Source organism: Urocitellus parryii, chromosome 15 (assembly GCF_045843805.1).
Source record: "Urocitellus parryii isolate mUroPar1 chromosome 15, mUroPar1.hap1, whole genome shotgun sequence".
Lineage (NCBI taxonomy): Eukaryota > Metazoa > Chordata > Mammalia > Rodentia > Sciuridae > Urocitellus > Urocitellus parryii.
In genome coordinates, this window is record NC_135545.1 from 41,977,966 (window position 1) to 41,993,165 (window position 15,200).

Genomic DNA, 15,200 nt, shown 5'->3' on the forward strand with positions numbered 1-15,200 from the left:
GAGGGTTATCACTTTTCATTATATATTCTTTGTACTTTATAAATTTTATATCATGTGCATCTATTGGCTGTTTACGGGAAAAAAAGAACATTTGTTCTTAGTATTAACACATAATAATGAAAAACAGAAGATTCTTAAATATTCTGTCTGTAAACTGGCATATAGGCTATTTTTTTTTTAATGTGAAACCATTCTGTTTTGTTGATGTTGTTGTTGTCCTGAACCATGTATTGAACTCAGAGGGACTCAACCACTGAGCCACATCCCTAGCTCTTTTGTATTTTATTTAGAGACAGGATGTCACTGAGTTGCTAAGGCTGGGTTTCAACATGTTGTCCTCCTGCCTTGGCCTCTCGAGCTGCTGGGATTACAGGTGTGTGCCACTGTGCCCAGCCTGTGTATATTTTTAAAAGGAATATATGTGAAATTTTATACAGAGCCCCATTTTATTAAATAGATAAAAGGGTCATAACTCTGGATGAAGCAGAGGTAAGGGTTATTCTGATCTTCCTTTGGGGTTCCTGGAGTGTTTTAAGGAACCCTGTAGGTGGCAGAGATAACTTGAGGGCCTTTGATGTGGTAGAATAAACATAAGGTTTGTAATGGGTTGCTAACTTTACTATTTTGCCATGTGACTGACATTGGGAAAGTTGCTATTCCTTCAGCCTCATTTATGAAACCTACCTCAACAATTGTTGCTAGTTCAGTACCTAGGTGCTTAGAATGGCAGCTTAGTGAAAGGTAGTGTCTTCACCCCTTCACCCACCTTTCTATGCTTATGACTCCAAACATATCTTCAGTAGCAGTAAAAGTAGGCATATCCTAACTTCAGACTATGAAACTCAAAGATATCATTTTGCCAAGCTGTTTTGATACTCATGGTTGTTTTGGTTTGGTTTGGTTGGTCAGTGAGTTTGTTTTTTGAAACAACCAAAAATTTTAATTTTTTCTTGGTTCTTTGGGGGACTGAGTTAGCTGTTACTCCAGGGTTGAGCGGTGACTAGGAAGGGATACCTTCTGGAAACATATAGTTTGTTTGTTTTATGGTACTAGGGATCAAACCCAAGGCCTTATGCATACAAGGCAAGCACTCTACCAACTGAGCTATATCCCCAGCATCATAGTTGGGGTTTTAAAAAAATTTTTGTTCTAATTAGTAGAATACATTTGACACATCATACATAAATGGAGTATAACTTCTCATTGTACATGATGGAGAATCACACCAGTCGTGTAATCATATATGCACATGGGGTAATAATGTCCAATTCGTTCTACTGTCCTTACTATCCCCATATCCCCTCCCTTCACTCTCTCCTTCCTAATCCAAAGTAACTATTTTTTCCTAGCCACTACCCCCCACCATATAGTTCTTGATCTGGGTGTTAGTTATGTGGGCTATGTTCACTTTGCAAATTCATTGTTATATACTTAATTTATCATTTTCTGTACTTTATTAAAGACAATTTAAAAGGAAAAATAGCCTTAGACATTACTATTCTTTAGTGTTCCCCATTGGTGTCTATATATAGAAGTAGCCCAGTGCCTTTTCTTTTTTTTTGGTTTTTGTGAAGGAAGAAGAAGGTTAATAGTACTGTGACAAACCTAGTGCTTTAATCATAGATGAATTAGATGCCTCTCTTGTCTGTTTGATGGCAGCTTGTATACTGTTTCGAGAGACTACCTTCAGCTTGATTGAACTCTTGACCTAAAATGTTATGTTGCACTGTTGGCAGTTGATTAGCTCCAAGGTGACAGGGTGCTGAAATTATCATTATCTAGAAAATGCTTTCATTGGGTTAAATTATAAAGTGTTAGCAAATAAATGGTTGTTTTTAATGTCAGAGAATGGGTAAATAATTATGTTCTATAAGGAGTTTTAATACAACTCAGCAAATCATAGGATAATTTTATGTGCAGACTATTTGGAAATAGAAAAACGTAAAACACTGGGTTTTGTATTTGTGTTTTGCATGTTTTCGAAGCCTTCAATTCTGTGTGGTCCAAGAAAAAAAAAATTCAGCCTTTATTTACTTTAAATTCCCAAGACTTTGTTTTCAAATCAATTAACTCTACACATACTCACTCTTATGTAAGAAAAACATCAACATCAGTATACTGGGCTTTCTTGGGACATGTTTTGGGAAAATGCAAATGAGCGTGAACTGAGAATAAGAAAGACTGAGAATGAGAAGTGGAAGAAATAATTGAGGTAGGAAGAAGGAAGAGGTGTGTTCTTCTAGTTTTGATTTGCTTTTATCATAGGAAGGCTAAATGTTTTCTTTTACAACTTAGTTTATAAAAATTACTCTATCTGCAGGATGTGTTTGTTGTTCTAAGCATTTAGAATGTTATTTTAAAAGTTCACATAGGTAAATTGGGAAGTGATGAGGAATTTTAACAGTGACAGCACAGGTGTATACTGTGTGCTAGGTGCTATACATTTTAATTTTTGCTGTACACTTGATTCTTTTTATTTTTACCCCTCCATACTGGGATTTGAACCTATTGGTGCTTTATGACTGAACTACATCCCTATCCCTATTTGGTATTTTTTGTTGTTGTTGTTCATATTTTTTTAGTTATACATGGACACAATATCTTTATTTATTTATTTTTTTAATGTGGAGCTGAGGATTGAATGTAGTGCCTCACAAGCACTGTGCCACTGAGCCCCAACCCCCAGCTACCTATTTTCTTTTTCTTTTATTTTTTTTAAGAGAGAGAGAATGTTTTACTTTTTATTTTTCAGTTTTCGGTGGACACAACATCTTTATTTTATTTTTATGTGGTGCTGAGGATCAAACCCAGCGCCTCACTCATGCCAGGCAAGCATGTTACCACTTGAGCCACATCCCCAGCCCCTTTCTTTTTATTTTAAGAAAGGGTCTCACTAAGTTGCTGAGTCTGGCCTTGAACTTGTGAACCTCTTTTCTGTGCCTCCTGAGCTGCTGGGATTACAGGTGTGGTCCATTGCACCTGAGTGAATCTCCGTTTTTGAAGAACTGAGGCTAAGAAATGTGAGAATAGAAATGAAGAGAGGATAAGAAATATTCCTAAGGTCGTGTTTTTATAAAAAATATGATAGTGTAAAAAAAAAATATATATATATATGGCTATTTCTGTGTAGCCATGACCAGTAGAGAAACCTCTAACTGCTGGGGACTGTTCCTTGTCGCTCGTTTGGAGTCATCCAATTATTATTAATATAATTTGAAAATTACTCTTACCCAAGACAAAAGCTGAACTATTCTTTTCCCAAAGTATTATTGGTAGGTTAGTAGTGATTTATAAATACGTAATTAGGATTGATTTTTCTCAGTGTTTCTTCATTGCTCAGCCTCTTTCTAACCTTCATTGACTGAAACCAGATGCTTATATCACCATCTCTGATTCTGCAGAATTGATCTGTCCTTATACATAGCATTGATTCTGTATGGAACATAATTGTTTTTTTGAGGCATATGCATCCATAGCTCTTTTAGTCTGGGATTGTGCTCCATAACTTTAAGTATTTAATTGAAAAGAATGTGCTAATATTTAGTCATTGTGGGTCTGCTAACAAAAAATAGTTAAAATCTGCTAGAGGAATACATCAAATTTTAAGGAAAATCAAAGATGTGAGTGTTGGATTTTGTTCGAAAGTAAATAAGGAGGCTGTCATTTTTGTTTAAATAACAAAACCCTCTTAAAAGATGACACAGCTGGAGCTTCTGACAAAACTTGATCTCAGAGCTGGGGGTATAGCTCAGTGGTAGATGCATGCTCAGCATACACAATGCTCTGGGTTCAGTTCCCAGTGCCTAAAAATAAAAGCAACAGACTTGATCTTACAGTACAAATGTGATTTATTGAGATCTTGTTTTGAAGGTCAAAGATGTTTCTCTCTAATAAAATAACTGTTTTAGATCTTAAGAATTTGATTTCTGGTAGTTTTCAAAAATGACACAGACAATGGAGAATTAGTTGGTATTAATATACAGTTCCATTTAGGTAAAGATGTTATACAGGTAGTTGCAGATAGCCTCAGCTACTGGATTAGTTTATAACAGTTGTCTGAGAAAAAAATATCCGGGTGAAACATGATGGTGGCTTTGACTAGGGTGAGAATGTTAAAGAGAGTTGGAAGTGGTTAGGTTATGGATATATTTAAAGGTAGAGCCATCACAATACACTTTTGGGGCCTACCATAGTGACACGTGCTGAGGCTGAGGCAGGAAGATCACAAATTAAAGGCCAACTTCAGTAGGTTAGTGAGAATCTCTCAAAAAAAAACTTATAAAATGACTGAGGATATATGTAGCTCTGTAGTAGAATGCCCCTGGTTTCAGTCCCCAGTATTAAGAAAACAAACAAAAAAGAATTCACTCTTGGGTATGAAAGAAAGACATGTTAGGAGTTTAACAGTAAAATGGTGTTGCCATTATCTACCATAGGAAAACTTGTGTTGGAGGAACCAACTTCTGTATACAAATAGATATTTGTACTTGGCCAGCATTTGGAAGCACTCAAGAAAGCTTGTAGAAAAACTCCCATTAGAATTTGTGAAAGAGACTGAAATAAAAGGTTGCATGTAGATAAAAGGAGCACTATGTTATATATTACAGTGTGTGTCATGCATAGTGACATTTATAAATGTTCTCTATTAGGCAGTTTGCCATAGATGGTTTAAATAGGGTGTTCATTCATTCTGCAGTGAACCTTGAAATCCTCAGTGTTTATAATTGTCAAGCCTCTTGATTGTTAAATATTTTATAAAGATACTTCTGGGTATTATAAGCATACCAGATTTTTATTTTTACTTATGAGACAAATTTTATTCATAGTAATTCTGAATTTTTATTTCTTAAAGTAGAGATCTCTAAAATTTACTTCAGAGATGGGATTGTTATATTTTACAGTTGTGTAATCAATAGACCATTTACTTTTCTGTGACTCCATTTCTTTATCTGTGAAATGGGGGAAAATAATAGCACATATATCTTACCATTGACAGAAGGGATTAAATTAGTTCTTTCATGGAGAGTACTCAACAGGGCCTCGAATATAGTTAGTGCTCAATAAATGTCAACTACTGCTAAAAGGAAAAGTTTGTTTCTAAGGTTATTGGCTGTGCGGATACATTAGTTAAACCCTCTAGTTCCTGAACTTAAACAGATTCTTTATTCTTTTATTCATAGTACATATTTATGATAATACTCTTTTGAAAATAAAATGGTCTTTACTCTTGACTTTTAAGAAATTTAGCAAAATATGTCGTATGTAATTTTTAATTGTTCTTTTGCCAAATACTGATTGAAAAGTTTTTTGGGAAATTTTCTTATAAGTAACTGGCTTATATTTTATATGTCATATTTTATATATCTGGCATTTTGATTTTAAACCACTTTCTAACCCCAAATTACAATTTTGTCATTTCAGGCAAGAAGACAACAAGACCCTAGTCCTGGTTCCAATTTAGGTGGTGGTGATGATCTCAAACTTCGTTAATAATAGCACAGCAAATGTGCTGCCCATCTTTACATACACATTGCTTCTAGTTGGCAGAAATAATTCATTATAAGACCAGAAACTGTGATAACTGGAGGTACTACGGTCTATTTCTCAAACCTAAGGCAGTAAAAGACATCACAAACTGCCATGGTTTTGCACTATGATTATAATACAATACCTACATTTCTAATTTTTAAAGCATGTAGCCAGTAATAATTTGAAATTTTTTTCTATGCAAGCTTACCTTGTTGGCATTATTTTAATTCAGTTGAAACTATCAATTTGTAAAGCTCTTTTTTCCTCCATTCTAATTTAAAGTTCATGTCATTTTAAAACAAACTTAAGTTTTTAATCCAGAGGGCTTTCTTTAATCAGTTGCTTTTTTTTTTAATACTTTTAGATATGTTGGTTACAGTTTCTTTTTAAATAGGCAGTCTTGATTTGTTTTTTTTTCCTGCATTTCCTTTTGTTTTTATTGTCTATTGCATTTAAAAACTGTTGATACGTTTGCATTATTTACAAGCTAAAAACCTAGTAGCATAGAACTGTCTGCCATAGCCTTTTACCACAAAGTTTACAGTTGTTAAAGTTGCAGTATCCTTTTAAATGCTAATAATGAGCACCCTTTCTTTCCTTTTTAAACATAAAAAATTTAAATTTTTATTAACTCTGTAATCTGCCCCAGGTGTGTTTTAGATTCTGCTTTGTAATCATGAGTTTGGGTGGAGATTTTCTCCTTAGATGATAACATTCTACTGAAATGCCTAAAGAAGTCACAGGCTGGCTTCTGTTTTATTCAGGGATTTTTTTTTTTTAAATCAATCAAAAGGGATACTGGAGCTTCTTTATGTATGTAACAACATATTAAACTGGAGACAGTGATGAATCAGCTACAAAGGTAATATTATATTAAAATCATGTTTAAGATAGCTGCTTTTATGTGTTTTATAGTGCATGCTTTTGTAAAAACAATACTGGGTAATGAAAGATTAGTCTTAGAAAATGTTCATCTGTGCAGAGGATACATTTTCTTTATTCTGGGGGAAAACATTCACAATTATATATGGTATTTTGCAAAAGGACTATTATTAGCACCTTTTGAGATGAATAGTTAAGAATATTTTTTAAATAGGCTTACTGTCAAATTGGGTGCAACTTTTTTTTTTTAATACAAGACTGGAAGAAAGTGCTGAGTCATTTGGCACAAACTTACAAATACTTTTCATGGTCATGTTCATTAAATGTTAATACATTTCTGAATTTTTGCAAAAATGTATTTTATCATAACAAAATGGCATTATTTTGAAGAGTAGAAAAACTGACACATAATTCAGAAAATGAAATCTGAATAAGGTCATTGCATTTAAAAAGCATATAAATATACTTGATTGATGAAGGAGGTGTGATTTTTCGATGTATATAGGTCTTTTAATTCATAAACAGATATCCTGTATCAGAATAAAAAATATTTGTTATATATTTGAAGTCATGCATGGTAAGGAGTGTGTTTAAATTGTTACAAACAATAATACATCATAAAAAACCATGCTGATCTTGTGTAACTAAGTACTATGAATGAATTTGGTTGGTATTTGGTGTTGTGCAGCTCACATGTTTACACACTCAGTGCCCTAATTTCCCCTGAGGGAATCGCCTTTTAAGTGATCCTTACAGTGGTGTTTTAAGGTTACTTTATCACAGAGCTCCTTGGTTTTTGACTTCTGCACTTAATATTTTTTTAATAACATGATGATGGTACATTTTTCTCTATTGCTTCCAGCTAAGGGCTTTTAGTCCACCAGTATAAGATCAAATGTTAATAAATAAATGTTCCTGTTGCCATTCTTCTGTAAATACTGGATTTCCCCGTGTCGTTTAGTACTGTGTTGCTTCTGTCTGTCTTAATGCTGGCATTAAGATTATAAGCCCTTTTTCTCCAGTAGTGCAGGCCTTGAAAACTTCTTTTTTTAAGTTATTGATGCAATTTGATATGTTTTCATAATCCATATTTAAGCAAAATTACATCATTGTATCAGCTTTTCTAAATTCATCTCCATCAAAACTTGCCTTAAGCTACCAGATTGCTTATGCCACCATTAGCCATTCTGTGTGTTACATGTTTTACTTTCACAATAAACTTATGTGTAGTGAAAAATAGGTCTTGGCTCTTTATTGACGTAATCTGATCATTTCTATCCCAGAGTTAGTTATGACATGAAAATTGATTCTATTGTTTGATCCTGCTTTTTGACTTATTGATTAAAAAAAAGCAACAGTGACATCTAGTGGTCATTTCTTCTAATTCCAAAGAAGATTTCCCCACCAACTCCCTTTTTCCCCTCTGTGCCAGAAATAACAGCTTTTAAATTGTAGAGGTAAGGCTGGGTGTGGTGGCACACACCTGTAATCCCAGCACCTTGGGAGACTGAGGCAGGAGGATCTCAAGTACAAGACCAGCATGGGCAACTTAGCCATACTGTCCCAAAATAAATAAAAAGTGCTGGGATGTAGCTCAACACTAGAGCACTCCTGGGTTCATTCTTCATATTGCAAAAAATAAAATAAAAATAAATGAAGTGATTTCAAATGAAATGTATATCATGATTTTGCCCTTCCTATGAGGTATAACTGTAAAGCAGTGACCCTTGAGGGGAATATTAAAAATAATACATACACACAGGGGCTGGGGTTGTGGCTCAAGCAGTAGCACGCTCGCCTGGCATGTGTGCGGCCCGGGTTCAATCCTCAGCACCACATATAAAAACAAAGATGTTGTGTCTGCCAATAACTAAAAAATAAATATTAAAATAATAATAATAATAATACACACAGATTAGTACTATCTTGCTAGTTTTAGGAATGTACACTAATTTTTATTGTGTTGGCATTATATCATACATTCTTAGGACTTGTATTTTCTTAAACTATAAAAATAAGCCTTTTGCTTTAGAAATGTGACTTTCACTTGATCAATAATGAACACATTTACTTATTTATCAGATTTACTGCAAATAACCAAAGTACCTTTAAATGCTGAATCAAAACATTAAGGAAATTCCAACAAGTAGGATTCATATTCTGAGGCTTAATTTTAAAAACTGATTAGTAACACCATGATTTTAGTTAGTATATCACTTGTAGAAACAGATATTAGGATATGCTTATTTTGGGTTGCTTTGTGACAAATACCTTACTTAATTTATGCTTCATTTGGCAATGGGGAGCTTTTCAAACTATAAGCTCTAATCCATTGCTGCATGTGAATATGAATAACACATTACCCCAGAATTTGGCAGATGAAAGCAAATATTGATTATCTCAGTTTTGCAGGTCAGCAATCTAGAAGTAGCTAAGTTCAGTAGTTCTGGTTTTGGGTCTCAGGTTAGAGTTAACCCAGGCCACAGTCATCTGAATATTTAACTGGTTAAAAAATCCTCTTCCATCCTTACTGATGGTAATTGACTGCCCTCAGTTTCTGGCAGTCTGTTAGACAAATAATTTGGTTCCTTACTAAGAGTTAAGACAGAAACCTTCAATTCCTTGCCATGTGAGTCTCTCCATGGCACAGCTAATAATATGGCAATAGGCTTCCCCTAGGGCAAATGAACCAAGACATCATTTGTCCAATATGAAAACTACAGTCTTCTAAATAACTTAATCTTAGACTTCCCTAGGTTCTCATTAAAATTGAGTCACTATATCTGGCCCACACTCAAAGGGGAGGAGCATTAAGCATCTCCTGAAGGGAGAGATGTCAAAGAATTTGTGGACATGTTTTTTAAACCACCATAGCCATATTACCATACACATATATACACACACACAAGTATTTACAAGACAACTTTGGTGTTTTAATCTTCAAAACATTTTTTAAATGTAATGTTATAATCTTTTAGAGGTAGATTTCAGAGAATGATTTCCCTTAGATTCCATCAGCTCCTTTTCTTGCTTCACCACCATAATTCAAGGCATTTCAAAAATGTTCCAGAGTTCAAATGTTGGATGGAATCAATGATGGAAATTGCAGCTTTGTATGTTTACATATAGGATACTTCAAAACAAGTGACTCAGTTATTATTGTCCTTAGCAGTCCCAGTGGTTCAGGATACTGAGGCAGGAAAATGGCGAGTTCAAATGGTCAGCTTCAGCAACTTAGTGAGGTCCTGTGTCAAAATATAAAATGGGCTGGGGATGTGGCTCAGTGGTTAAGTACACCAGGGTTCAATTCCCAGTTAAAAAAAAAATATATATATATATATATATATATATATATATATATATGCGCCTTATTCGGGTTTCAGAAAGTTTAGGGAAATATGAGTAATATAAAGTGGAAATTTTTTTATTATAGGAGATAATATATGTCCACACTTCTGGTATGGTATGGTGGCTATTGAGCACATGAAATAGATTAATACAATTGAAGAACTGAATTTATTGTTTGTTAAACTTTGTAAAAATTGAAGTGGTGGCCTGGGGTTCTTGGCTCAGTGGTAGAGCACTTGCCTAGCACATGCAAGGCACTGGGTTTGATCCTCAGTACCACATAAAAATAAATAAAAGTATTGTGTCCAATTATAACTAAAAATATTTTAAAAATAATAAAGATGTCCATCTATAATTAATAAGAAAGTATTTTTCTGTTAAAACTTATTGTTTTAGGGAAACTACATTTCACTTCAACCTTTGCAAATTTAGTGCCCAAGTTGTGATGTACTGTTAGTATAAAATATCAGATACCAAAGACTTAGTATATAAAAGAGAAAATAATCTCACTAGTTTTTTCACTAGTTTTTAATTTTGACTACATATTAAAATTATTTTTAATGTACTGGGTAATATTGGTATTTGATACATTGAGTTAAATACATTATTTAAATTTTTTTCATTTTAATGTGACTACTAGATAATCCTAAAGAAAATCTTATAAGTGGGTAAGTACATGGATCATTAAAATGGAAGGAAAAAATTATAATGGAAAATGTTGAGGCTCAATTGTTAAAAAAATTAAAACAAAACATGAATTTTTATCTCCTAGGATCATTTAAGGGAATTAATACATATCCATTGCCCAAAATAAACACGGTTGGTGCTCCTCAGAGAAGCTACAGTCTGGCCCCAAAACTGATCCAAAGCAGTAGGAACCTTTTAAGTTATATTGGAAGTGTCGCCTGTTAGAGTATATCTATGATGGTCTGGGTGGGGGTGGGTGGGGAGGGAATGCTTTCCTGAGGAAATATGTGAGATCTGAAGGGTGGCAGACACAACAGCTGGGAAAGTTGACACAAGAATTATAGGAAACCAGCCAGTTTCAGAAACAGCATCAGAATATGATCACGACATGGAATTTGAAGGGGTTGCAGTAGTGAAATGAATCCAAAAGCGTTAGCAGAGACCAGGGTAGAAGTCACAAGTAGTGCTGAACTGGCTTTGCTAGCCATATGAAAACATTGGGATCATTGCTAAGGGTGAACCAGAAGCCACAGAGGGGTTGTAAGCTTGATGGAATGAGCAATTGAGAAAATCCATTTTGGTTGATTAAAGAGAAGGCTAGAAGCAATAACTTTGTTGCACCTGACCATAAGGTGACCTGGTAGGGAGACTTAAGGTTAGCCTAGTGGGCTTGGAGACATTTCAGAGCTGAGAGGAAAAGTATAGGGAACAGAATTTTTAGATTTCTTCATTTCTCTTATAGTCAGAACAGGCTGGTTGTATTGCCTTAAAACACACAAAAAAATATTTTTAATTGATTTAAAAGATTTATCCTTTATGTGCTGGGCTCAGTGGCGCACATCTGTAATCCCAGCAGCTTGGGAGACTGAATCAGGAGGATTGCAAATTCAAAGCCAGCCTTGGCAACTTATCAAGTTCCTAAGCTACCCTGTCTCAAAAATAAGTGCTGGGGATGTGGCTCAAAGGTTAAGTGCCCCTGGGTTCAATCCCTAGTACCAAAAAAAAAAAAAAAAAATTATCCTTTATGTGATGAATTAAATCAGTCGTTCACCTAGGCTGACAGCAGTACTGGAACATGGACAGCCATTGTGAAAGAACCAAGAAAATAGTGTCATGAAAGAAGTACTGGTTTTGGAAACTCACCTGAAATTGACACATGTCCTCTGTTTTCAATGGACCAAGCTAGACACAACCACACCCAGCTTAAGCTCTGCATGGAACTGCAGGCCTACTTTTTGCCCAGAAGGGAGTCAATATTTATGAATAACTAATAGTTACCATGAATTCCTATTTCAATGATTAAGTATTTGGGGCTGGGATGTAATTCAATAGTAGAGTACTTGCCCAGCATGTTCAAGAGCCTAGATTCAATCCCTAGCAGTGACAGGGTTGAAGGAACACAGGACCTTACTCTTTTCAAGAAAAATATACTTAAGACAGACAAGTCCCCAGTAGTCATATTGAATTAGAATTCTAGAATCTCATTATATGCCTTCTACCAAGCTAATATACAGGAGCTAATATATAGCGGGAGAATAAGGACAGGAAAAATGCAGGATACACTTCAAAAAGAAAAAAGTGGGGCAAGGTATTGTGTCCAACTACAACTAAAAAAGAAAAAAAAGAAAAAAGTGACTGGTCTGTTAACTATGAAACATCATGGAGAGACCATTCAAGGATCCTGTACCCTGAGAGGGGTGTGTTCTTGGTAAGGCTTTCAAGCTTGTTACATTTTTTTTTAAAGAGAGTGAGAGAGGAGAGAGAGAGAGAGAGAGAGAGAGAATTTTTAATATTTATTTTTAGTTCTCGGCGGACACAACATCTTTGTTGGTATGTGGTGCTGAGGATCGAACCCGGGCCGCACGCATGCCAGGCGAGCGCGCTACCGCTTGAGCCACATCCCCAGCCCTCAAGCTTGTTACATTTTTTTAAAAAGTTTTTTTAGTTGTTGATGACCTTTATTTCATTTATTTACTTATATTTGGTGCTGAGAATTGAACCCAGTGCCTCACACATGCTAAGCAAGTACTCTACCACTGAGCCACAACCCCAGCTCAAGCTTGCTACATTTCTTGCCTTCAAATTATACATTTGACTGTTGTATTATGTACTGAAAGGAATGGCATCCTTGGAGCCTCTCCCCCAAGCCACTTTTCTGAGCAACACCACTACCCATCTCGCTACTCAAACTGGAAAACTATATCTTTACTTTTGACTCACATTCTCCCTCATCTTCCATACCCAATCTGTAAAATTCTGCCAATAGATTCCATCAAGTCTCTTTTTTAAATTTTCAGTTACACACAAAGCATTTATCTGTAAGCACCTTTATAAGAGCAGATCTAACAAATCTCTGAGGGTAGTTATGATCATTTTACAGATAACAAAACCTAAGGCATGGAGAAGTAGTTTGGCTAAGACACAGAATTATTAAGTGACAGAACTGGGATTCCGTTTTTTCAGTCCATGAGCTGTTAATTACTGTGCTGTGTCCTGAGGCTGTCCCTGTAAGTCTGGTTTGAACTGCTACTATGATCACCTGTCTTCCTGAATACATTCTTCATCAGCCACTTCAATATTTCTGAACATCCCCACCCTTAGTTTGAGAGAATAGCCATTAGAAACATTCTGAGTTGGCCTACTTACCTGAAGCATCTGCTTCTACTTGATGTATTGGGCTCTGGATTATGACTTCCTGGTACCATCATCCCAAAGCTGTCAGACTCACCTTACAAAAACCTGGTGCATCCCACTTAAATAAGCGAAGATAAACTTGTTATTGGCTAATGTTCACATAATCCTACCTCCCTATTATCCCAACAGGGGATTTCTTAGGGGCTTCCTCTACTTTGTTTTTCCTGTTATTTGGTTTACCAAACTGAAAAATAATTCTCATTTTGTTATGTAGAGGCTTGTGACTTTCTCTTTGTCTTGTATATATAAGGCTATCTGGCCTACCCCATCCCAATTCAGAACCTACTCCCCCTTTTTTTTTCACTAGAAATAAGACCTTTTAAGTGTTTTTACATTTATTTTAAAATTTTTGCAGTACCAGGGACTAAACCCAGTGGTACTCTACCACTGAGCTACATCCCCAGCTCTTTTTATCTTTTACTTTGAGGTGGTATTGCTAAGTTGCCCAGGCTGACCCCAAACTTGCAATCCTCCTGCCTCAGCCTCCTAAGTAGTTAGGATTACAGACTTGTGGCACTGCACCTGGCCCTCCTAGAGTTTTAAATAGATCTACTATTTCCAATCTGGTTGGATTTAAGTTCAATTCAGATACTTTTTTAATTGACTAAGATTATTCTTTGCCATTTTTTTTTCCAGGTCCTCTTCTCAAGCTATTTAGCCCAGCTGCCCAACTAACTTTTTCTAGACATGTGTTATTAAAACTTGCCGTGGTGAGTGTAAATAAGGATCCCCTGATCCCTGTTTCCTGTTCCCATATGGGCATTGACAATTTTTTTGAAATGTTTGTTTGAAAACAATTTCCTGAAATGTTCTTTCTTATTGACATAGCTTATGTTTCTTTTGTTTTTACAGAGAAATATGTTTTTTTTTCCTCTTGGAATTCCTTCCACATCAATTAATAGAGAATTTCACTTTTTAAAAGTATCTTATTGTACTCATCTGGGTTTATTTAGCCAATTCCCTCCTGGACATCCCAGTGATCCAGTTCTGTTGTTATGGCATATGATGCTGCATTGGACATTCTACTCTGTTTTAATGCCAGTAGCAGTGACTTCAAATACTTATGGGATCTCCCCTGTTACACTTTGCTGCCAATGTTTAATGGTCTTGATCAAATCCTTGGCATTCTCTGTGCCTCAGTTTCCTCATCTATGAATGAGGAAGGAATTCCTCCAGCAGGTTCAGCCAGAACTTTTGGGCTGCATACACTTGAGCGTCCTAAAATGAAAACACAGCCAAGGCTGTTTCTGAGGTCAGTCCTTTGCTGCCACTTTGTAATCGCACATCCACCCTGGGATGAGAGATTATACCCTATTTTACAGCTAAATGAATGAGGTTCAAATGAGGTGCAAAGCCTTATTCAAGGCTCTTTGTTCCGTAGCCACCAGAACCCAAATTATTTCCATTACATCTGCCCCTCAAGGAAGAAGGTTTTTAAACAGGGGAGACAGTGACATGTGGCCTCCTTTGGATCCCGCCCAGGGGTGACTCTCTACCCCTGGATGTGGTTCTAAAGGAGGCTTGGCCCAGGGCCCCTTCCTTTCTACCTCGTCGTCTTCACCAGCCAACCCGCCCCCACTTCCCACGCATCCTAGCATACTCTAAACTTCTTCAGGTTGACGCTAGCTCAGGGGTGACTGGATGGGGGAATCCATCCCCCGACCAACAGCAGTCCTGGCCCAACGAGAGATGGGGCACCCGCGGGCCGTGGGGCTCTGGGACTCGACGTCCTTTCTCCTGGTGGGTCTCAGACCGTGTGACCTTATGCGCCCAGTGAATGCTAGCGAGACGCGTGTAGACGGAAGATGACTGTTGTGTAGCTATGTGAAGTGTGTATTGCGTGGTGTACTCTCCCTAGTGCAGACATATGAAACGTGTGTGAGGTGGTGTGCAGATGTGGGGGCTCACGACCTCTGGGGCTCTTGGCTTTTAGAATTCCCAGTAGTAAAGTCCTGCCTTAACCTTCCCAGGGACTGTCAGGGCCACTTGATCCGGAGCTTGCGCATGCGCGACCCCGCCTCAGACTCTTCCCCTGTGGCTGGAACTCCGCCTTTGCCCCG

At 36.4% G+C, this 15,200-nt stretch overlaps 1 protein-coding gene across 3 annotated transcripts in view; it reads left to right on the forward strand.

The window, feature by feature from the left end:
• Cbfb (core-binding factor subunit beta) overlaps nt 1-7,648 on the forward strand; it is a 51,905-nt gene extending 44,257 nt beyond the window's left edge. The window contains exon 5 of one of the 3 annotated variants that reach the window (XM_026413283.2): nt 5,422-7,648. In XM_026413283.2, the coding sequence (XP_026269068.1) occupies nt 5,422-5,490 (69 nt within the window). In that variant the 3' untranslated portion in view covers nt 5,491-7,648. The remainder of the gene's footprint in view (nt 1-5,421) is intronic. The other 2 variants (XM_026413282.2, XM_026413281.2) reach the window with 2 other exon arrangements.
• The last annotated feature ends 7,552 nt before the right edge of the window (nt 7,649-15,200 follow it).